The sequence below is a fragment of the Hesperophylax consimilis genome, chromosome 25 (assembly GCF_061612785.1).
Source record: "Hesperophylax consimilis isolate HC1 chromosome 25, BYU_Hcon_1.0, whole genome shotgun sequence".
Taxonomy (NCBI): Eukaryota; Metazoa; Arthropoda; class Insecta; order Trichoptera; family Limnephilidae; genus Hesperophylax; species Hesperophylax consimilis.
In genome coordinates this window covers 19,409,755-19,434,924 of record NC_142860.1, presented here as the reverse complement: position 1 = coordinate 19,434,924, position 25,170 = coordinate 19,409,755, and the positions used below count along the sequence as shown (strand labels likewise).

The following is a 25,170-nucleotide window of genomic DNA, read 5'->3' as shown; positions in this document are numbered from 1 at the left end:
CCGTAATAGTGTCGGGGTTCAGGGATAATTCCTCTATTTAATTGATTCTGTTTCTGAGTGGTGGGATATTTTCAGTTTCTTAAACAAAATGCAAATTTACTGGAATTTGAATAGCACCTGCATAAAAACAAGTACTGAATAAATATTTTAATGTGCACAACGTCAAGTTTTGAACACGACCTCTTTTGTCAAAATCAAGGATGTAATCACTGCCTCAGAGCTCGTCACATCGTCATAAAACTAATAATGACGCAGACATGACGAATAAAAATGTTTAAACTTCGCAAATTATATCAAATTCACCAGAAAAGACAGCAATGATTTTGATGACAAAACCAAACAAATAAATGCTGCAAAACCTGAGTCATAAAAACGAATCACAGGAATCTTTGTAGAATTTTTATTGACTCTTTGATCTTGACTTTTGCTCTGGACCCAGCTATAGTAATAATGATTATCGTCACTCCACAGTCCTTGTGCTACTAACATGCAATAGCTGAAGACATACTAAACTTTCATTCTGTAATATCTGATTTCATTACCACTTGTGACTTAATTTGGCTGCGTGTGTTTCGTGCAAGCTAAGTCTCGTATATTACTTAACATTGTGCTGGGCAATACATTCCGAATTGAGAGATTGCAATCTTTGGGGCATGAAAGACAGGTGAAAATAATGCCGTCTTTGTTAAAGAAATCTAAATTAGAGTGTACTTGTCATATTGAAATAATTTGTAATAAATCTCATTTGTCTGTCCATTTTAAGAGACAATAATCGTGAAATCATTATATGTATTACAAAATTTAAGTGTAATTATGGAGTTGCGTTGACTTTAAAAAAACATTCAAATACACTAACTCAATATAAAGACGACGATAAATTTAGCCTTGACCCATAGGAGAAACGAAATCTCTCCTGTCAGCAGATCAATCATTTTGCATATCAATGCGTTTTTTTTTCCTTTCCTTTGTTTAGGTGTGTAGGAAGTAGTAGTAATTTATTTAACATGAAATGGAAGTATCTTCATATAAAAATTAACATAAGTTAATATTTCCACGGTGTTATTATATTGTTAGCTGCGGTAATCTGTACAGAAAACCACATTTAATATTGTGTTTGAACATTGACATTGATACAATTTATTGAATTGTACCTAAGTCCGTTTTGCTGAGATGCCTTTTCATGGCCGACTTATGATAATCTGTTTACAGATGATGTCGCCTAGGTCACTGCTTATCGATGATGCTTTGTGTTTTAAATTGCTGAAGTTTTAATTTATCTTTATTCAGTATTCATTTGTTAAAATTGTGACGGTATTATTATTATTACTGTCGATACAGGGGCAATATTATACATAACTCACATAATCACTACTGGCCATAATACTCGTATATCCTTATTGTGTTTTCTTCTCTTTTTCTCCTTATTCCTTTAACACTAGCCCTGACATTTCGATGAGTTCTCAAGCATTGTCATTCAAACGTTTGGCTGAGTAAGGATGAAATTATACAGGCGGGAATTTTACGTACCAATATTACGCGCGGACTGAATCATACACGGGAAAAATTACATATTTTTATTAAAAAAACACTTTCTGGAAACACACATCAAAAAAAATGTTGGTTAAAATTTTACACGAAGAAAACTTACTGATATAAAGTACTGTTAATTTATTATAAATCTGGTCAAATTATTCGTTTTACTGTTAAAAAACGGGACTGCATGCCCTTAACAAATGAATTGACAGAGTTCCTATCAGTGCGAATGTTTTATGAGGACGGCGGAAAATGTGTTCATACAAATACTGATATTGATATTGACATACTTATACCGTCGCATTATCAGGAAAAGAACACGTGTTCTCCATATATATTCTGGCTGACTAATATCAGGAATTTGGCATTCTATCATTTTTTTAACGGGATAATTTTTCTCCGTGTATTGTGTTTAGTGCTTGTTACATAAATTTCAAATTCGAAAAAAAAACTGGTTAGGTTGGGTTGTTTTTTTAATAAAGCGGAGATGGTTTAGCATAGTTCTCGTGTCAGACAATGGGCCTTCAATATACTCCTTCCAACCTTCAATAGTAACCCGGACCCTTTGATAAAGTTCAACAGGGTTGTCTTTAAATATTTGGCTATGTGTCCTGGTTCCACAATATTCCCAAGGTTTGATTTCTTTTGAGAGTTCAGGTTAGGTTTATTTGACGTTTGTAACTCCAGTAGATGTGTAATTCTGGCCGTGTATTATTGGTACGTAAAATTTGCAAACAAAAATCTATTATTTTTCAAACTTTCTTCAGGCGGGTAAGTTACAGGTAGTACCATGATATTGATTATAATTATTTGAAGCTCGTAGAAGGAATCACACTCATGCGAACTCTGGCGGGATAAAAAGGCAGTATCTAATACGGCCACCACCTTACAACCAAACAAATGGATTGCTCATAATCAATAGTTACATTTTCAGGACAAATATACGTAATAACATGGTAACAACACTAATAACTGTGTGCAAAACTACTTTTCTATTTTTGTATGACGCCACTTCTTAAACAAACAAACCACTTTACACCATTTCAGACACAAAAACAAACAAAGAGGAATAACTCACTCACTCCACAATAATCCATGTATTTTTCATACTGCATCTGCAACCCGCGTAGCTTTCCACATATTTGATAATAAATCATAATTCTTAACGAGTGCAAACATATCGAGTTGTAATTTACGAAATTTCTTATACAACATTTAACTGCCGATGACTTGCACCAAAGACTGCATCTGAAATCACACAATCACTTCGCATGAAATATCATCATTATTATGAAGTTACAATGTCAACAGTTCTCTATGCGCTTTGTAGGTGCAAGACATGATTTTGTATACTTCACACAAAGGAATTTCTAATATGGTTTTGGCAAAAGTGAAAATGTACGGAATTTATTGTGGCGATAGTGTCAACAATGTGAAGAAATGAAAGTTTTGTGTACTGTTAGTATTTGATTCAGTGTTTTCAGCAATCTTACTATAGTGTTGTATTTTATTGATGCAATTCAGAGTGTGTCAGTATGGTAAATTAATCAATCCGTTATATTAGTTTTACCAACCCGATAAATTGTCTTTGTCAAAAGCAAAATATTAATCGCCATTGAGGTGATTCAGTCGCCATTTTTTACTAAACGAAGCACTCAAAAATGTCAAATCTGCTTCTGCGTATGAAGAAGCAGAGTTGGTCGATATTAATTTGGAATTTTGAAGTTATCCAGTCAGTCTAAGGTATAGTGACTCACTTGGTTCAGCACAGATGCGACTTTTTATGAAAGGGGCACGCTTCTACGATGTGTTAAATTGTTTTAATTTGTCCACATATTCACCATTTTTATGGCTCGTTGTGCATTAACTATGCACAGCGACTGTGACTTTTCAACTATTATAAAATATTGTATCTATCTTAGGCCATCGAGTTTCGCTGTCTTATCGTTTCTTAGCTCGTTCGCGTCGGGTTTTACCGTCTTGGCTTGTATGCTTTGCGAAATCAAAAAAAGCCTTGACCGACTTGGACGTTGCGACGTCCCAAGCGCAGAATACCAGAAGGAGGTAGCACTGGCGGCAGTGCCAATCCAACCCCACAAGGAGAAGGTTCTCGCTGCGCACTTCGACTTGCTCAGAACCTGCTCTCCTCGTTTTATAATCCACTCGTGAAATATCAATAAGCAACTGGTGGAAAGTAATATTCCACTGCGAAAATTCAAAATCCGTTTGTGAAAACTCAATAATCAACTCGGGAAATACCTGAAATCCGATCAGGAAAACTTAAAAGTGATTGTTAAAAACTGTAACCGAATTTTAAACGAGTTATAATTACGAAATCGACAGTTTGTGATTTGATTGTTGATATAAAATGAGTTTTTCGGTTACTTAAGTGAAGTTTAATTTAAAGTAAGTTGCTTTTTTAAATCATTGTTTCTAGTGATTTAGTGATAAGTTTAAAGTGAAGTGCTTAGGAATATTTAATTTTACTACGATTATCTAACCAGAACGATAAAAAGGTGAATTTTCTTATATTTATTTAAGTTTTTTTAATATTACATTCAATTACAATAATGACGTATTGCACATATCACTACGTGTGAAACGCCTGTGTTGAGATGGGCAATTTATAGAGTGGTTGTTATCTAGGTTTTTGTTTATTCAATATTATGAAAATGACAGATAAAATAATATCTATATTTTTTTATTATATAATTCAAATATAAATGTAGAAGATTAAGACGAAGCGAGAATAATATTGAGTAATTTAATTTCAGTTTGATAAAAAAGCATGGTGGTAAATGATAAGAAAAAGCAGGTGATATATGTTATGCTTATAAAAATTATCACTTTAATATATTATATATTGTTTTAAGGTGGGTAGTATAGGACTGCAAAAGTAAGTTATAAAAGTATTTACTTACGAAATTTCTTTTTTTATTTTTTTTTTTAAATGTGAAACCATACAAGAATCCTAACTGCTTCCAATCGTCTGGAGTCAGTGAGACCACGACATTCACAATTGGGGTATGTTTTGAGGCCGAAGGTAGTGAGGAGGGGAAGGAGATGAGGAAAGTACCATTCAGATCTGGTCACCAAACATGGCCAGAGCCATTTCAAGCAACGTTTCAATTCTGAATGGTGGTCTTACGTAAGGGCGATACTGAGAGTATCTTTATTACTTGAGCATGCCAGGATTTGAACCAGCAACCTCCAGCTTGCTAGTCGAGAGCCTTACCTCTCGACCGCGGAGGTAGTCAAATCGACTTTCAAATTATTATACAAACATTTATGTTTAAAAAATATATTTATCTGTGCAAAACCGTTTAATTTGTTAGTTGTTCTGAAAAGATTGGTTTGTACTGATAACTCAGATTTTTTTAAAATGTTGTTTTATAAATGAAATGTGCTTCTATTTGGTAAAAACTAGCCTTTAAGTAGTTTGAAAAATTATTCCACTCGTCAAAAAATCAACATTGATAAATATTTTCTAATAATCGGTTAATTATATTATTTGTGACAAAATGACCTCGGTTATTAAATTGTTTGTTTGTCGCTTGAAGCTTACGTGGTATTGCCAACACGTGTTATAGTAATTATTGAAGACAATATTAGCGATTTCTAAACGAAAATCTGAAACAGAAAAATCAGAAAACCCAAAAAATAAATACCCAAAAAATAAATACCAGTTAATTTTAATTATTTATGGTATTTCTTATTTTATTTTCTTTTGACAAACTCGTTGTCGATGACAATGCCTTTGGTAGGTTTGGTGGCAATCACACGCATACACACGAACGCATACGATTCTCTGAAATTGGATGATTATTGATTTATACCAGTAAATATAAGCAATAAATGTCGGTCCTACCCAATCGGAATTCGGCTAAGTTGTTAGCGAGACTCCAGTCTCTGGAGGGAAAAGCTTAATCCACAGTCAAGCAAAAAGAAGAAGTTTCTTATTTCAAGATTCCGGAAATATTCAAATAAATCTGACATCTCTGGTTCAACCCTCTCTAAGTCCGCCATCAGTGCATAAGCTGCATATTCCGTATATGATAATGTTAGTAAAATGAACGCTAATATTTTCAGGTTATTTGTAACCTGGAAATGTTAGTATATCCTTGAAAAATCGTGATGTTGTACAAAAGTATTGCATTAAAAAGAAAACAATGTACACGTAGCATCCTCTATTTCAGTAAGACCTTCGCAGGTTTTCTGTTTTGTCAGCGACTATTTCAAAATCAAACACTTCTCGTATGTGAACATTATTTTCTATTACGAAGCAATTCAACAAAATACGTACTTATAGCAATTTAACAAGTTCCGCATTCATTGGAAAACGTAATATTTACATAATAATTTCAATATATTCTGAATAATCAATACAAACATAATAATAGATGTATTAAACAAACTTTCACTTGTGGCGTTACTATTGAATAAAATCGTTCTTTTCATTATATTTATTTTTTCAAATTTTTGAATAGGCTTGTTGCTGTGTTATAAATACAAAGAATTTATTCAAACAATAATTTCAGGAAATCTGTGACTCTCTTTCTCTCTCTCTTCGTGAACATACTTTTTGCTTGCCCGCAAATTTTTGAGTATTTGGTAAATTAATATTTTATACTGTCATGTGTGCGTGAAAGAGTATGTGATCAAGGGAAAGGGAATGCTTGCACAGTTAATAAATGCGTGTCTCAATCTCTTTCCTACATTGTTTGTTCCCCATTAAACATCTGGATAAAACCTACCCACAACTCCTCATATACAATACATCACAGCAGGCGTAGCTGGTAGGAAACGATAATATAGCCAATGTTTATATTGGGATTACTTATTGAGTCAAATTGTAATATAAGGGAAGCCTCTCTGTCTATTTTTTCGGGAAAATTGGCTTAGTGGTTAGGTTAGGTTGGATCAAATTGCAAGGGTAATTCCCTTTTCCTTTTTCACAATCAATCAATATTAATGCATAATTTCAATAAAAGTAATTTAAAGAGATATGTTTCAACGCAAGCGTGTAGTAACAAAATTGCGGTGAATTTATTTACGCTTGTCATAATTCTTAACATTTATACTTATTCGCCAATATTCTTAGTAAGTTTACCAATTCATTAGGGGAAATACGTCGATCGCATGTTGTCCATGAGTGGGTGTCGCAATTGTTGCAACCAACTGCTTCTAGGTCATAACTGACTCTTAACGCATTGGCCAGTTGTTAGCAGAGCGAAAACGAAGTGTTTTCCCAATTGGTATTTTATAATAAATACATCGACAATTAAGCAGACTCGATATCTCAAGCTAAGCTGTCGACGGCAGTTAATTTGTATCGTTAACACGCCCTGCTTTGCTTAAGTTTTAGATATTTTTTATGATGCAGTACGATTGCATCGTTTTGAATTTGTGGGTTTAGAGTTTAGACGGTCTCGGTAAACTAAGAAGGCGATTGTCAAACGTAATTGCCGATTACGGGCATGAAACCTTTCTGGTGTCAACGTTGACAATTTAAAGTTGGTATTTATTTTATATTATTTGATCTACATGAAAGGGGTTTAAGTTAATAAATACCTAGCGTCCAATAACAGTGTACAGCAACATGTAAGAATAAAACGATAAATATATAAAACAACAACAACTACAAAAAAAAAGATCCAATAAAGTTTGTTTCAAATGCATTCAAGTAAAAACAAGAAATTCTGTAAGAAATTTTGTAATATTCTGGTGGCTATAATAAATAATAATAATAATACTTGGATGACTTGTATAGCGCCGTTTTTGTGCAAAAACACCTCAAGGGCTATCGGTAAATATATCCGGTAACTTGTCATTAAAGTGGATGTTATATTGTAACTTACTCGTCCCACTGGTATATTTCTTTAGCCGTGCTTAGTGGCCAGATCTGAATAGTCAGGTTCTTTCCATCCTTTTAACACAACATACCCAATATGTAATGCCATTGTCCCTCTAACAGCAGTTTGAATTCTCGTGATGTACCTCTTGCATGAAAAGTACAGGGTTTTCCAATAAGAGGTGTTATTTTGAATAGCCCGCTATTTCGGTAGATGTTACTTTTGAAGCTGTCATTTTTTTACATTTGAGAAGTAAAAACTACGCCATTAATAAAAATGGAACATACACTCTTCAAAAACGCATTGAAATTATGAAAATTCACTTGAGTGAATCAAATGCAAATCATCTTGATTGATGAGGCCCATTTCCACCTCGGTAGCTTCGTCAACAAGTAAAATTGTCGCATCTGGGGCTCGGAAACCCAATAATTATTGTTAAAAAGCCTCTCTTTCCTCAACGTGTGACTGTTTGGTGCAGTTCATGGTCCGGCGGGGTCATTGGACCTTACTTTTTCGAAAATGAGGCTGTAGCAACAGTTACGGTGAATGGATTGCGCTATCGAGAGATGATTAATGTTTTTTTTATGGCCGGCATTAGATGTTATTGATCTGGACAACGTTTACTTTCAACAAGACGGCGCTACGTGCCACACAAGCAACGAAACCATTGATCTTTTACGATTGAATATCAAAATAACACCTCTTATTGGACAACAATTCCTTGACAATAGGCTTGAGTAGTTGGCATAGAACCTCGGTTGTGGCTTATGTAATAGTTGTATCGTGTAACTTGGGTATTAGTATTAAAGGAAGACTACTACAATAACCTTTAGGTATACTTTTCAAGGCAAATTTTCAACATAAACCACAACTCTTACCTCCATATCTTCTGTCATCCTATTACTTTTGTTTCAAAATCAGCCATGAAAAATTATGTGTATGAGTCAATTTATCGGTTACAATTTATTGTTATTGTTATTTATGTAATTTTTTCTATGCTGGGAAGTAAATGCAATCATAAGTAATGCTAGCGTGCCACAATATCCCTGGATCGAGCCAGAACAAAGTCAATTGTCCGTTTATTTCTCATTGTTCTGGTTACATTAAACAATAATACATTTTATTATTGTTATTATGTATATGTGACAACTCAGTACACATACAAGTATAGGCACAGAGACAATACAGAGATAAACTAAGCCAATATTGATGAACTGATGTATGTGGTAGGAAATATTATCACTTTTTGGTACACGGAGAAAACTTACTAAGTTGAAAAATTGTAAAAAAGACGATGCACTACGTCGTGTAATATTTTAAACTGAGCAGCTATCAATAACAACCCTTACGTAGATGGCGATAAGGTTTAAATTCCTGAAAACCATCCGCTTGTTTTGATTTATGCAAGAAAAAAACATGGTCATAAAGTGTCTTTTATTTTATTTTGTGGATGTTCAGTCATAAATATTTAATTTTTTTCGATCATTTTATAAATAACTTTATTTTCCACATTATACAATCAAATCGTAACCGAAAATGGGTTCGTAAGTAGGAGATATTGAACTTTAAAGCAGTTTTCATAGGCCTTTACACTATTTTTTTTTGGGCTTATTAAAAGACTTATCTAAAAAATACTCGATTATTTCAAAGGCCAAGATGTATTCTACTCGCAGTATTTAATTAAAGCATCTGAAACATTTGTAGGCGACCAAATTTTCAAACCAAAAACACATGATTTTGCATTACTACGTAGGTATGGCATCACTTTAATTTGTAAAAAAATATCTGGTCAAATATACGTTTTCCTATTTTAAAAAGGACTGTAAGTCTATAACGAATGATTTGACAATTTTCATAACAAACTATCAGTAAAGCAAGAATATTTTATAAGGAAGTCGGAACACGTGTTCAGAAAAATAATAATATTTTCGCATCTGGTTCATTACATCTATTCGGACATAGTGACATAGTGACCGCGTGTTTAGATATATCCGGAATGACTAATATTCTATTCGGAAATAATCACTTTTTAACAGATCTTGATTTAAAAAAGCCATACTCTATTTTCTCCGTGTATGAAGTCATCTTCTTAGCCTAAATTAATGGGTAGGGATCTGAAAATATTGCGTTACTTTTTGACACATGTCTTCTCGAAATTAGTTCCTTGTTACTTGCAAACAAAGTGAGCAGTGACACGTGACACACAATATTCCACTATTTTATACCTGTGAATTCATGGAATCAAATTCATTTAAATAATAATATGAACGATTCCTGTGGTCCATTGTAAATCAAAGGACTTGCACATCGAAAACCAAACGCTTTTTTTTATACTTATTTACCGCGAGATGGGTTATCAATCGCTTATTAACACGTGTGACGTGATATTTATGATAACATATTATTATAACTAAGGCCACTGAATAGAAAAACCGATACATGTATGGTTTGGGCGTGTCAGTGTTTTCCATTTTTTTTACATTAACTCCACACTGGAGGCCCTGAGGTAAAAAAATCCTCATGGCCTATGTCATCTTTGGGGAGGGTCTTTTTTAAGGGAAGAACGCAGAGGAAGTTCTGGGAAGAAAAAAAGGTATGTGTCAAGTATGGACGTATAAATTTATCCCTCCCACTGTAATGCAAGGCGATGAGTCGAGAGAGAGTCCGGCTGGAGAAGTCAAAAGGTCTTCCTCAACCAGTCTCTCCTGATCCGACCCACGACGCAGTAAGTGATCAAACGCATCCACCCCCAAAACCTAAACAAACCTCACCCCATGCATCCCTGCTAAGTCACCAAACGAAGCAAACCACTTGGGTCTACCTATGGCAGAAGTGTTGGTTATCCAATAAATGGTTTCCAGGCGGCTGTACCTATACCCATAATTGGTGAAATTGATCAAACATTTAAAAATATTTTTGATTTCTTGAACAATGTTCAATATCATTGGTCTGTCTGGGATCGCTGTAAATGGGTACGGTCAATTTTCTTTGGAAAAGCATTTAGTATGTTTAAAAATGTAATTCTTACCTACATAGACATTGAACACAAATGAAATATGCTCAAAATATCTGGGAGAGGGTTACCAGTAGTAACCAAGAGATAGAAAGAGCAAAATCGCGGAAATATCAGTCAACCACTATATTATTTAGTTTATTTTATAACCTTGAAGAGTCGAGAAAAACATATAAGTCCCAATTTGTAGTACAAAGAAACTTGACGTTAAAAAGGTGCAAAGTTCCGTATAGATTCACACATCGTTAATTTTTTACCATTAAAATTATTCATAGACTTATGTCATCTTTAAAGATATTGCTTGGAGTTTAAAAACAAAATAAATTGACTGATTAGTGGATGAGTTGACAAATACGTTTGGCTCCCACCTACGATTCCTCTGTTCGCTAAGTTCTCCATCATTAACTCGAAATTTAGTCTTTCTTTAAAAAAATGTTTATTTTTGAGACGTGTTTTACATTTCAATATTTATTTTACTAGATACAAATATTAATAATGACAGCATTCATGTCGAAACGTACTTAAATCAATGATTAAACAGCCATTAAAATTTAGCACACGTATACAGATTTAATACACCTGTATAAATAATAATAATTGGATAATTTTTATAGCGTCGTTTTTTGTACAAAATCACCTCAAAGGCGTATGAATGATGTATACATATATTTCATTCCAACAATGTTTGCATACCCCAATACATTTACACAGTCTTGGTAACAAATATTTAAGAGAAAGCTACAAGCCAAAAATGTTTATATTCTTGGTATACCTTATATTGTAGGTAATAGGCATTAAAATCGCTTGACAAACGGAGTCTAGAAACATTCGATTTCAAGCACAAAACTGGTTTTTATTTATTTTGTAAATATGTTTATAAGACAGCAAAAAAGTTAATCAAGTGAAACTGTCACAGATAATCTTAGCTATGATACTGTATTTTTTTAAAGTTTTTTCATTTACGCGTTCATACATTTCTATTAAAAAAAATATGTTTTTAATAGTTTACATTTATATTTTTTATTAAGTAATTTATCTCTAAAATATTTTTTTACGTAGTGTGTAAAACCACTCTGGGCGTTTAATAAAACAAACTTGTAAATTATTTTTTTACTGCCATTGCCACCAAAAATTGATAGAATGTATTGTCATAGACAACGAGGGTGTCTGCCTAGTTTCAGCTTGATCGGATGGCGGGAAGAAGGATAATTTCTTCTTCCAAGAATTTCATTCACCACAGCAAAAAATTAATTAAAAAATAAGAAATACTGTTCCCAAACTCTTTTTTCTGGTTTTCAATATATTTTTTATTGATATTGATATTTCCTCTATGCGTTTCACACAACTATTTTTGATTATTACTATTTCCTACTTATTGAAACGATAGTCATTCTAGGGCTACGAATAACTATTCTATGGCTACCAGCTACCCTATTTTAAAAAATCCTTCCATTGTGAGAAAATGTTGCTTTTGCAATGATGGAGGATTTAAATAGCAAATGATTAAACCAACGATGCTGGTGAAGGGGGAACGATGACGGTGGTAATTTTGTGCGCACGCTTCGTACCAAGTGGTTTATGACCCGTCCCCAAGTTGCTTCAATCAACTCTTCCAATTACTGTGCTTTCAGAATTCGCCACAAGATGTCGCCACTTCCGTTGGCATTTTGCACTTGGACGGGCCCAGGCCACAAACAAATAAGCACAAACTCGACAACCAAAATTTACACATCTTCGGATCTACCCGCTACCGGATCTGCCCTGATGATGGATATTGCAACGCTGTCCTAAACGTCGGCTAAAGAAGGAGTTAGCGCAACACGGCATTACACCCCACAAACAAACAACAAAAAAAACTCTTCCAATTTATTCATTTATGCCTTATCTAACGTTGTGTATATTTTTGTTTTTGCAGAGAGGGCGGCTCGATGAACGGCGCGGCTGCAGGGGCGGCCATGGCGGTGGACGACCCGAAGATGGAGAATAACCTGGACTCGAAACTCAACCACACCAACAACAAACAGCTTCAGACACAACAGAGCTCGGTAAGTCTTTCATACACCTACCTACCAACACGCGCTACTGTTTCTCTATCTGCACAGACAAACTGTGCCACGGCAACGCGTGACAGGAAACAGCTAGTCTCTAAATAGTATAATACAAAGACGCTATCCACGGCTGTTTGTGCGCTTAGTTCTTCTAAGCTACGCGACGGATTTTGAAATTTCACTATCAGTTAGAGAATTTCTTCCGAAAGGGTTACATATACAATACATGCATATTATATTTATAGAAATTGAGGAAAGTCGATGTTTTGTAATTAAATCGTAAAAAACGCTGGCTAAACCTTATGAGATACATCAATTTTTGATGTATCTAATGAATTGTATGGTGACCGAATAAATCATCAAAATGGTAATTCATCACATCTTTAAAAAGTTATATAAAATCATGGAAAGTGGTGAAACAAAAACTTTATTAACCGGGTTAAGTAGTTTAGGTTAGGTTTATATTTTAAAAAATTATCGTTTTTAATGACTTAAAATCACTTTTTAAAGGTGTGTCGAATAGTCACTGTGTTGAGTTATCATGGAAACGAATTGTATATTGTATATATGTATCTACGGAAATGTATATTACCTACAGAGTCCGTAATGGTATACGTCTATATCTTCCAAGAATAACCCCCAGCAGCATAGGGTACAAATCATTTAATAAAAATGGTGCCACAAAATACTTTTATAACTATTGAACAACTAATATTTTTAGTTCGCAAAGTCATATCCGTCTTGATGTGTCAAGTCTTTAAAAAAATAATTAAATGTCATAAAATATGACAAAACGGCACATGACGTTGTTTTTTAATTGACTTGGTTTTTTGGATTTGGATGATAAAAATTGCCCGCTTTACGGCGTAGATTGATTAAAAAACCCCCCGCAAACATTGTGTTAACATATACTTGTTTTTAATACGTAATCCTGTAATAAATTTTAAAATCACATTTTTTTTACGTAATAAAATAAGTTTATAAACCTTTCGAGTTCAACGTTTAATAAAATATTTATAACTTAATCAGTACATAATAAGAATGACATTAATAATGCATTCAGACCTTGTCGTCCAGTGAGTTGCATAACAATATATTATAAAGCGATGTACATTATTTATATTAATACAAACATATGTTTATGGTTGTTAACAAAGTACACTAATATAACTGCCATAGTTTCATAGAATCTGGTTTGTACTGGAAATTTATTATTACTTTATTTCCGAGATTTTTAATAATACCTACCGTATAATATGTTTCTTGTAACTTATAACCTACTAGCTGGCGGATAGCGATTTTATTTTATACTATTCAGAAAAGATGACTCAAGTCAGAGATCTAGTTCAGAGAGATTTATAGAAAATAAGAAGATATAAAAGCCCGGTGGTGCTTTCCAACTCATTTTAATATCTACAACAAATCGATAAATCATCTATTTTATAGTACAGATTAAATATTGTTGAACCTAAATTTTCAAATTTAAAAACTTAAATTAAAATTTATTGAATCAAGTGAACATATTATAGAGTAGTTTTATTATCATTATCACGAAACATGTCCACAAGGCATTTATTTTGTTATTCTTTATTCCATACTTCAGTCTCATAAAGTCGTCAAAGTTGATGGGGATGCTACGAATGTTTGATTTCATTGACTGTTAATATAGTGTGTATGATGTTCCTAGGTATGGACTCGAAGACAGCAGGCGGTGTGCGTGAGGCACGCCTTCAAGGCCTACGGATCAAAGAAAAATGCCAACCCAGTCCTCTGCAACCTCAACATGACAGTAGCCAAGGGAACCATGTAAGTCTAAATACATTCAAATTATTAATTCTGCGAACAGCAGACCGCGCGTTAGAGTTTCATAATTTTTCCTTATTTAAAAATCATAGCCAAAATTTCCTCTGAAATCAAAACATTTCTGAGTAACTACTTAAATACCTACCTACATAATAATAAATTATGATATATTTTATGAAAAAAAAATTTTTTTCAAATAATGAATTATAAAATTTGTAAGCAGTCACTATGATTTTTGTTTAAAACTTCTTCAAACAGTAGTTACCACAATATTGAAAAATGCAAATAAGTAAGTCCAAATGAACATGGCAATTTAACATTTGAAAAAAGAATAAAAAGAAAAAGGAAAGAAAAACTACCACCACCTTAATAGATCGAACGATTACCCTTAAGGTTAAACGCGACGTTCGTTATAATCTAAGTGTTCGTAGATAGCGTTAATTTAATTATTTTGCCTAAATACCCTTTTTGCAAGTTACGCTTATTTGTTTGCGCCCGCACATAAGCAATATTATTAAGAATAAATAGTTTTGTCTCTGCGTATGCGTACTGCAGTATTAGTGACTGACAGATTTTAAACCGCCCGATTAAGGACGTATTACTATGGTATTAAGATAGAGATCGCGGACTTTGTTAAAAATCTGATTGATGTGACAAATACCGATTGCTGCGCAGTGAATATGTAAAAAAAAACAGTAATACCCATTAGCAGTACTGTCAGAGGAATATGTTAAATCGATTTACCAAAGTAAATACGGAACGGATAATCAAATTGGCAAAATTTCGAAGCTATTCAACGAGGAACGGGTCAATGATATCGCAAATGTCATCTGAAGAAATGTGAAGTTAGCAACTAAACGCGAAATTCAAAAATTACCGTATTTTTGAGGATTGGAACAAAGTGGTGCCAGTCTAAAAAAATCTTGCATGAGTACTATTATGAGAAAACGTTTTAACCCGAGCAGTATACGGCCCTCCTCACCGTATAGCTTATATCAGCGCTGCAGCGGCGTACTAGAGGGAATCTTTGAAAGTAAGACTGTTAAGAAATTAAGGCACGAACGACATTTTAAACCTACTTATAACATTTAGGAAATATGCATCTCTTTGATTCTGTATTATCTACTTATTCTAGCAACAAATGTGTCACCACTGTAAAGATCACACTTATATTGTTACAAAACAGTTTTGCTTCATCAGTGGTCGATGCAAGAGATGGTTTTCACGCTCTGGACATATTTGTTCATGCTAAATTGTTGAATTCAAGTATTTATACCAGGTAAAAAATACAGTTTTTCAGTAATGAAAACCTAACATAATCGTCAAACTTCGATTTCTGATACCACAGCGTCCACAGCTGAGATCTTTTTATAACCATAACAATCAATTTTCTGGTCGTGAAATTTCATATAATAGCCGCATCAAAATAGCTGAATCAAATCGGTATATATTTTAATTGTTCTATTGAAATAGTTTATCGTACCTATTGATCGTTGAATATTTCTGCATTTCTTTGGTTTTTACAAATTGACATTGCTAAAAACGTGGTACTGTTTAGCATGGTTCATGTTTTTTAGGTATGTCCCTTTCCAATATGGTTATACTTTCATATTGGGATGGCGGAATGATAGCCAGCATATTGTAAATAACACACAATCCCAGATGTCAGGTGATAATGATAGGATAGGATAATAAAGTTAGTTAAGATGTTTATATTGACAAAAGATTGTCCTTGTCCTTTCTTAAATAATAAGATTTTCTATAAGTCCCATTTGCTAATAACTGTATCACTATAGCTGTCTTTATTATCTACTTTGTTTCTTCTAGGGAATAATGATTAATGATTAGTTATGGTTGAAATATTTTTTCAATATATTGTCAAATTACCCATCCGGAAACTCATTCAATGCATACCTTTTCTTTCTTTTTGAAATATTTTGTGTTTGTATATGGTATTACTTTATGTTTGTGATTGCTCTATGTTTGCTTCACTCAAATGTAAATTGTTAGCCTTGATACAGACTTAGTTCTAGTGAGGTTGATTTTTATGAGAGAAAACATTATTTATGTATAGTGAGATGCAATAAATAAATTAACCGAGACCGGGCAACCAAAATGTGGTGACTTTGAAACTTAATATATTTTTTATTTTAAATTTGTGTCGTATTTATAGCAAATAATTATAGACATATATTTCTATATGTGTTTGTAAAAAACATGATCAAAGTCACGCTTCGGAGTGAAAAGTTAGGCTTATTACAATGATACGCCAATCCCTAAAAAAGGTCGATATAAGTGGTGACATAGATTATCCTTTTGGCAAGTAGAGGTGATGGGCTGATAAATGAGTGTCAGGAGAATGTATGGAACCCAAGTGGTTGGAAGTAGAAATGTGTGTATGAATATGAATGAATAATACACAATTAATGTAAATCTCTGTGGATAATTTTGTTTGATGTAAAAGGGCAAAATGGAATAACATTATATCGTCACATTGGATGGAGATAATTTTTTTCTGGGATTTTTTTCATTTGAAAGACTAATCAAAAGCTTATACCAAAATAGACACGTGCCGAAAACAGACCTTGAAGACGTTTCAATATATTTTTTAAGTTGTTATGTAGGTACCTACTTACTTATTATCGCATTCATGGACAAGTTTAACCAAAAAGTTTGTTTTTAAAGCGTACTTCCTGAATAGGCAAGAAAAATAAACAAAAGCCGTTTTAATAGAGACAGAGTTCTTTTCTTATATCAACTCTTCAAAGGAGGCCCTGAAGAAAATAATTTCTTGTAAATGCTTTGTGGAGAGTCTTTTTGAGGATTCGAACGAGTCTTCTTGTTGTAGGAGGGAGGAAACACAGAGGCCAACAAATCATTCCCTCACGAGCTATTAAAATAATGAAAAAAACGAGTTATACGAACGACCCATTCTCATGTGATTGGAGAGACTGGTTGAGGGAAATCTTTTTACCTCTCCTCTCTTCTGGACCCATTGCCTTGCACGGCGCAGTGGGATGGATGAATTCAAACGTTTGTCACTTCTGGACAAGCCCCCAAGATTCCTACCCATTCCTCATACCTTTTTCCTTCCCAGATCTTACTCTCCTTCTTTTCCTAAAAAAATGACATCGGCCCTAAGGGAAATGATATTCCCCAGGGCCTTCCGTGTGGACCTAATCTAAAAAAAATACACTTATATAAACTAGAAGTGATACCCGGCTTTACACGAGTTCACACCATTTTATCTAAAATTCCCTCGTTAGTAGCTGCTAATTATCATATACCCTTTGTTTTTTGTATAGGTGGTAAATTTTACTTTTTTCTAAATGTCTGTCATAATTATTGGTAATAAATACCTTTAACCAGCATAACCATTGCTCAAGGTAACAGAATTTATTTTACAACGCAATATAATGTGTAAATACCGATACTCCTAAACATTTTTTACAATAATATTTTATTTACTTACATGCTGAAAATCTACGCATAATTCTTGTTACAAGCTTAAAAACAGGGGAAAATCTAAATATACAGAAAATAGGGAAATGCATGTAATATGTGGTGATTTTCTCACGAAAACGGAGCTGTACAAATAATCCAATCAATATTATGTAGTTAGAAAATAAGTAGAAGTAAGTATTTCAGTTTACGGAAATGGAAAATAATACATTGCAATAGTTATTTAGGCGGCCATTATTGTTGATGTCAAAGTTTTAAAGTTTGTTTTTTCCTTCTCTTATTTTTTTTTGCTTAATTATTTTTATATTCCATTTAATTACAATAATGACGTATTGCCCATCTCACTCGGTGTGTTACGCCTTTGTTGAGATAGCAATTTACAGAGTGGTTATTTACTAGCTAAAATATGAACCAATGACCCTAAAATAGGTTATTCGGTTGTCAGTTTGGGTTTAGTTAAAACATTAATAATAAACTAGCCTAAAAATCAATTTAAAATTGCTTCTCGTTGTTATCTAACTGATGTCATGTTCTTACGTCCTTATTTTCTGTATATTTACCAACAAAACTAATGCTTTAAATAATATTAAACTTTCAAATCTATTGACATTTGTAAATATACGGTTTCGGCAAATACATAAATACATATTTGTATATTCAGAAATTTCAATGTAAAATTGTTGTTATTTCCGGTTACAAAAATAAACCAATATTGACTATTTGTCAGTTTGAACGTACGGAATTCTGTCGAGTTAAATTGTTGTTGTTTTTTTTAATGAACCGCGTAAGAATTCCGCTTCTAAAATTTTGTATCAGGATAAGAGAAGCTGCATGAACACGTGTTCCGATATATTCTGAATATATTAATATTTTTTTAGGAAATGGCCTGACGTCAAGTTTTTTACAGGATTTTAATGAATCAGCCATACTCATTTTTCTCCTTGCAGAAACTTCAATAATAATATATCCTCCAGTCAATTTTTTTTGGTATGTTCACATAACTTAAATACAGTATTCTTTTATTTATTTTTTACAAATGTCGATTTTATAGTTATTATGTATTTGTATTTTTCAAAGCCCACAAAAATGATCTAAATTTGCGCATGTCATCATACGTACCTCGGTTTTGTGGGTTAACAGTAAGGTTATACTCACACGGGTCGGTATGAAAACAAAAAAACCAATTTAAGAATTTGGCAAGATTTCCAAAAAATATGAATTATTTTATATAAATTGTAAACCGCAGTAGTTACCCTGTGCGAATATACGCAGCCCAACTTGGCGCAAAATTGTCTGCATTTTTAATACACGCGGCCGGCCAACCCGTAAGGTAGCGGTGTAAGTGCTGTCAGAACCCACCAACCAATCACAGGGCGTTTGAGTGCCTCGCGGTTTTAATTGTTTTCAAATGACGATATATTAATTCTACATGTAATTATTATAGTATAATAAATCTTTTATGTTCAGAATCAGCGTTTGTTGATCTGTTTGAATAAATGTTCTTTAAACCATAATATTTTTCATGAAAGTTCCTTATTAAGGATTATTGGTGGTAAGAAATTTATATGGCGGAAGAAAGGAAAGAACAAAATCTTTAGGAAATTGATTCATGGGCCTTCAGATCCAACTACTAAAATATAAAGCTGTTTTAAGCATTAATGAATATTGAAACTAATTTTAGAATATCATTTTTGATTGTTGCTTTAGAACTCTTGACCTCTGTCCAAAGAGCCTTAACTTCTCCGATAAGGGTCGCAAATTAGTTAAAAAGAAGCTATAAGCCAAAAATGTGTATTTTCTTGGTATACTTTAGATCGTTAGTAATAGGCATTGAAATCGCTTGACATACGGAGTCTAGAAACGTTCGATTTCATGCAAAAAACTGGTTTTTACTTATTTTGTAAATAATTTTATATAAAAGAAAAAAAGTAAATCAAGTGAAACTGTCCCAGATAATCTTATCTATAAAACTGTATTTTTTAAAAGTTGTTTCCTTAATGCGTTCATACATTTCTATCGAAAAAATATTTTTTGTAGTAGTTTGCATTTATATTGTTTATTGAGAAATTTATTTTTTTATTTGTATTCTACTCAAGCGAAGCGATAAGAAAACCTTCAATTTATCTACAGCATATTTTTTGATTTTCATAATATACACCAATTCTTTATAAAGATTGATCAAAATAGTCATTTGGCATTAAACTTCGCCTTAAGGTCAATTGCGTTCTAAGTTACAATCACAGACATAGGAATTAATAGACGAGAAGATAATGGCGAGGGGTAAAATCAACTGTTGAAGAACGAAGGGAGTGAAGCTGACTGTGATTCGTCAATAAATCAATCTGACAGTAAATAGGCATCTCGCATTATAATATCACCATTTACTTCTTAAAAGTAAAATCTGCTATTGAATGAATAGACATTTTTACATGGGAGCGCAAATTACTCGCCACGTTATGAACTAATTTGCGAAGTCCAAATTCGGCAAAGTAAGGCAGCTTCTATTTTCAAGGTCGTAGTTAGTTTCAGAGTATTTAGTTAAGACACTTTTACAAATGTTTCATAATTTACTTACCCCAGTAAACAACGATGAGCACACTTGAGAATCGCTACATTGTGATGTGATAGTATATGTTTCTAAAACTGATCCATATAATACGGTGTGAATAAGCTTAAAATAAAGTAAAATAATGCTTATATATAGAATGTAATACGACAATTGGGTTTATTCTCTTTTTCACATCTATTTTTACAAGTTTTCATAGTACAAGTCAACATTTTGCCGTGTTATTTCGTAAAATGAACCGATGATGCCTCGACCATAGTTCGCGCATGAATGATGACGTCACGTTTTCAAATTTCACTTGAGGCCATACGCGAGCACAGCCGGCTCCAATGGAACCGGTATGGGGAGTGGGGATAGTACGCTTTTAATCACTTAGGGCAGGTCTACTAATATTCATATGTCTATGGTTACAATACAATTAAATTTTGGGTTGTTATGCAACGCGAACGTTTAGTACCTACAGCGTTTTACCATCAGGGCAGATGTCTAGATGGTGGTGAAGACAAGTGTGTGTTTATTAATGTAGAAGTGATACAGTTTTGCAATCGTTAATCCTTTTGATGTGGTTTTCTGCGTTAAGTTTTGGTGAAGCCGTCTAATACCGGATACTAATAACTATCGTCCTTTTTAATATTTTTGGGGTTTACGTGGATTTCAATTGCCTCCGTAATTAGGCGCGCTCGATACCTATATCCTGATGATGTAGAAGTATGTATGACGTCACGATGATAGAATCGTTGGTTCCGAAACATGTTGATTTGCATCGAAAAATATTTTTTGACACTAAGTGTTCATTTAACACTTGCTAACGTGTACCCAGCGTTGCTCTACTGTTCTCTATTTTCTATAAATATTCTAGGAGTATATTATATATATATCTTCCGGAAGAAAATTTCTAATTGATTGTGAAAACTCTCTCAAAATCCGTTGCGTAGTTTAGAAGAACTAAGCACACAAACAAACAAACGGGGATGGCGACTTTATTTTAGTATAATCGTGACTTTCCGACGTGTACCCCACGTTGCTCAACTGTTCTCTACTTTTTGTCAATATAATGTGCATGTATTGGATATATAAATCTTTGAGAAGAAATTCTTCAATTGATAGTAAAAACCTTATTAAAATCCGTTGCGTAGTTTATAAAAACTCGGCGCACAAACAGACGGACGCTGTGGTCGACTTTTTTGTGCTTTCTATATATATAATATGCATGTATTGTATATATAAACTTTCCAGAAGAAATTTTCTATATGATAGTAAAAACCCTATCAAAATCCGTTGCCTAGTTTAGAAGAACTAAGGGCACAAACAGACAGACGTTATACCTATAATATGTTGAGATTCTTCATTTAGAAAATGTGTAATATATAACCTTACACCTTACGCGACAATTTGGTGGTTTAATTAATCATTTAGAAAGGTGGTACAAGCTGCAAACTCAAGTTCAAAACACTCCTAAATATACAAAAGACAGAAAAAGTCATGAAATGACATGAAATACATCAACGTCCAAACTACAATGCCATATTCAAGCATTCAACCATTAAACGTCTTGGACTTCGGCATTTTAAAGTTTAAAGTTTATGACAAATGGCAGACGAGAATAAAAATGCGGACGTGCTGAAACAACGCAAATATATTTCTATCAGGGCTGTGATATTTAATTAAAACTGTAAGAAATTGTTATTTTTATAATCACTTTTTTTTTAATTTCTTTATTTTTCCCAATTTTTACATTAATTGCATACAATATTATATAAAACAATACGAATAATGGGAACCCACTAAAGCGCAGCCTGTGCGTGGGTAATATATTTAAGTTATTATATTATTGTACCTAGAAATAAACAAACTGTGGGCAAATAAAACAAAAACAAGATTACATTTTGTCTAAGCGGTTTGTATAAAAAGTGTTTACAATAGTGTATAATGAAGTTATAAGTGTTTAGTGTAATATATGGCGAATATTTTATGAGAAACATGAATTGATACAAATTAAATAGAAAAAGTTTCAACTGCTGTATCGAAAAGCCATAATTTTAACACTTTTAAATATTGAGGTTTAGTAATCACTTGAATATTTTTCGGTAAAAGATTGAAAGTACGAGGTCTAATGAAACTGTAGTGTGTTTGCATTTGTGTTGTGTTCGTTTGGGGAGTATAAAATACATTATTATTTCTAATGTTGATTCTGTTTTCATTTATATTGAATTTATTTTTGTTTTTAAATATGTATTTCATAGTTTGAAAAATAAATAGTTTGTGGAGACAGAATAGTTTAGATTCTGTGTATAACTCATTTGTTGAAAATGTTATTTTATTGTGTTTGTTTTAATAAATTATCAATAGTAAATATCATTGTATAATAAATTCGGTGACCGGATAACTCATCAAAATGACAATTCAACACACCTTTAAAATACAAAAACTAGATTACATATGTAACTATTTAACAAAAATTATGTTACATATGTAACCTATTTAATCTAGTTTTTGTTGTTATAGGTGTGTTGAATTGTCATTTTGATGAGTTATCCGGTCACCATTGCTTACATGATAACTACTCAAAATGACAATTCAACACACCTATAAAAAGTGCTATAAAGTTTTGAAAAGTGATTAAACAAAAACTATTAACTATAAACTATTTAACCTTGTTTTCGTTTCATCACTTTTCATAACTTTATAGCACTTTTTATAGGTGTGCTGAATTGTCATTTTGAAGAGTCATCATGGAACCGATCATAACTAATTTTCCACTCCTTTCGTTATCGTCACTTATCCAGTGGGCAAGCAATACTTCCACAGGCTCAATTAATGAAAAGTCTTTTTTTATATCTTTGTAAGTAATTTAAACATTTAAAAAAAAATAATTATGCATTAAAAAAATTTAATCGTTTTATTTATAAATTCTTCAATTATTAAAAAAAAATGAAATTCCCAATCTCACTCGAGAGTGCTGTATTAATATTTTTTCCTAGTCGCTATCTAATTATAAACAAACAAATATTAGTTAATTGCGATTTCAATATATGCAACATGATTATGATAAACCACGAGAATATTACTAAATTACCGTGTCATTTACATGCAAACCATCTTCTAACACCTTCAAAATTTTCAATTAACCATATTTAAATAAAAAATTAACGTCTAGCACAAACAACTTCTAGTTTTGGTTGCCCTTGACCAGCACTAAAGAAATCATTCGTCTAGAAAAACGTGAGAGTCAATGGTACTTCACTACAATTTGGAATCGTGCCAACCGACTTGACGTTTTCAAGCACCGTTTGAATATATTAAAATTTTGAGGTTATGTTCATATTTCATAAGTTTAATGCATCCACCAAATAATATACTTCCTTTTGTATGCTATGTGCCTTGTAGGTGGTTTGTGTGGAAGCTATGTCTATAAGTGGTTAAAAACGCACTAACTTAAACTTAAGGCCCTGTAGTAAGCGTTCAAAGATGATGTGAAAGAGAGATATGCAAATACGGATGTTAAAGAGAGCGCGCTAATATTTAAAAAAAAACTTTAGCGAAAATAGTGAAAATGTTTAATAAAACTTGACTCATTTGAAATAGAGCAAAAATCTGTCAACAAATGCTTTAGTTTCATTTAAAGATACACTGTGAATTTTTTAATGCCTAAAACATTGTACAGGATTTTCCAATAAGAGGTGTTATTTTGATATTCGTTGTGTTTCGTTGCTTGTGTGGCACGTAGCGCCGTCTTGTTGAAAGTAAACGTTGTCCAGATCAATACCATCTAATTCCGGCCATTAAAAATCATTAATCGTCTATCGATAGCGCAATCCATTCACCGTAACTGTTGCTCCAGCTTCATTTTCGAAAAAGTAAGGTTCAATGACCCCGCCGGACCATAAACCGCACCAAATAGTCACACGTTGAGGATAAAGAGACTTTTCAACATTAATTCTTGGGTTTTCCGAGTCCCAGATGCGACAATTTTGCTTGTTGACGAAGCCACCGAGGTGGAAATGGGCCTCATCACTCAAAATGATTTGCATTTGATTCACTCAAGTGAATTTCAATAATTTCAATGCGTTGTTGAAACGTGTATCGTTCCATTTTTATTAATGGCGTAGTTTTTACTTGTCAAAAATGACAGCTTCAAAAGTAACATCAACCAAAATAACGGGCTATTCAAAATAACACCTTGTATTGGAAAACCCTCTATAACAGAACAAAACGTGTTTTTAATAATGTTCGGAGCTTATTTGCGATTTTTTTCTATGCAGGGAATTTCATATAATTAACGTTTCGGCATAAAAAATGTATGGATTTTTTTAAACTTAAAATATTGGGTATGCATGGGAACAATGCTTGAAAAAATATCTTAAGAGTATCGGTCCAAGCGTAAACAGAATGAGGTTATCTCCTACAGCTAAATTTTATGATTATACAAATGTATCATATTAATTAGAGGATGCTGAGGATAGAACATTTTTAATTTTTGAAAAATACTTTTTAGTACATAAGATGGCCATCAAAATGTTGATATTTGAGATCGGCCGAAAAGCTTGTGAAATCTACTGCTTTTGAATACTGCAGCACAACCATTAGAATTACGAATTGTACTGAAACGTGACGTCAACTATACGTCACGAGACACCATTGCATACGTTTTACCCAAGTTCAGTTTAAAGGCTGATAACTTCGTCAATTTTGGAGATATCAAAAAACAAATTATTAATAATTTTGAATTCAATAAATATTCAATAAAATAAAAATAAATAATGATTCATTCTCATTTCAACAATATTATAAGTTTGTTTTATAAAAAAAACACAATTTTTTTTACAAATAGCTTACTTTACTTAATAATAAATATTTCAATGATTCAAATGAAATTAATTTAACTCTTTTTTA

The 25,170-nt window shown here is 32.8% G+C and overlaps 1 protein-coding gene across 5 annotated transcripts in view; it reads left to right on the top strand.

The window, feature by feature from the left end:
• The window catches only part of snu (ABC-type transporter snustorr), a 225,669-nt gene that overhangs the window by 146,960 nt on the left and 53,539 nt on the right, over positions 1 to 25,170 (top strand). For all 5 annotated transcript variants that reach the window (XM_089646631.1, XM_089646634.1, XM_089646633.1 and 2 more), the window contains 2 exons: positions 12,314 to 12,443; positions 14,134 to 14,252. In XM_089646631.1, the coding sequence (XP_089502757.1) occupies positions 12,314 to 12,443; positions 14,134 to 14,252 (249 nt within the window). The remainder of the gene's footprint in view (positions 1 to 12,313; positions 12,444 to 14,133; positions 14,253 to 25,170) is intronic.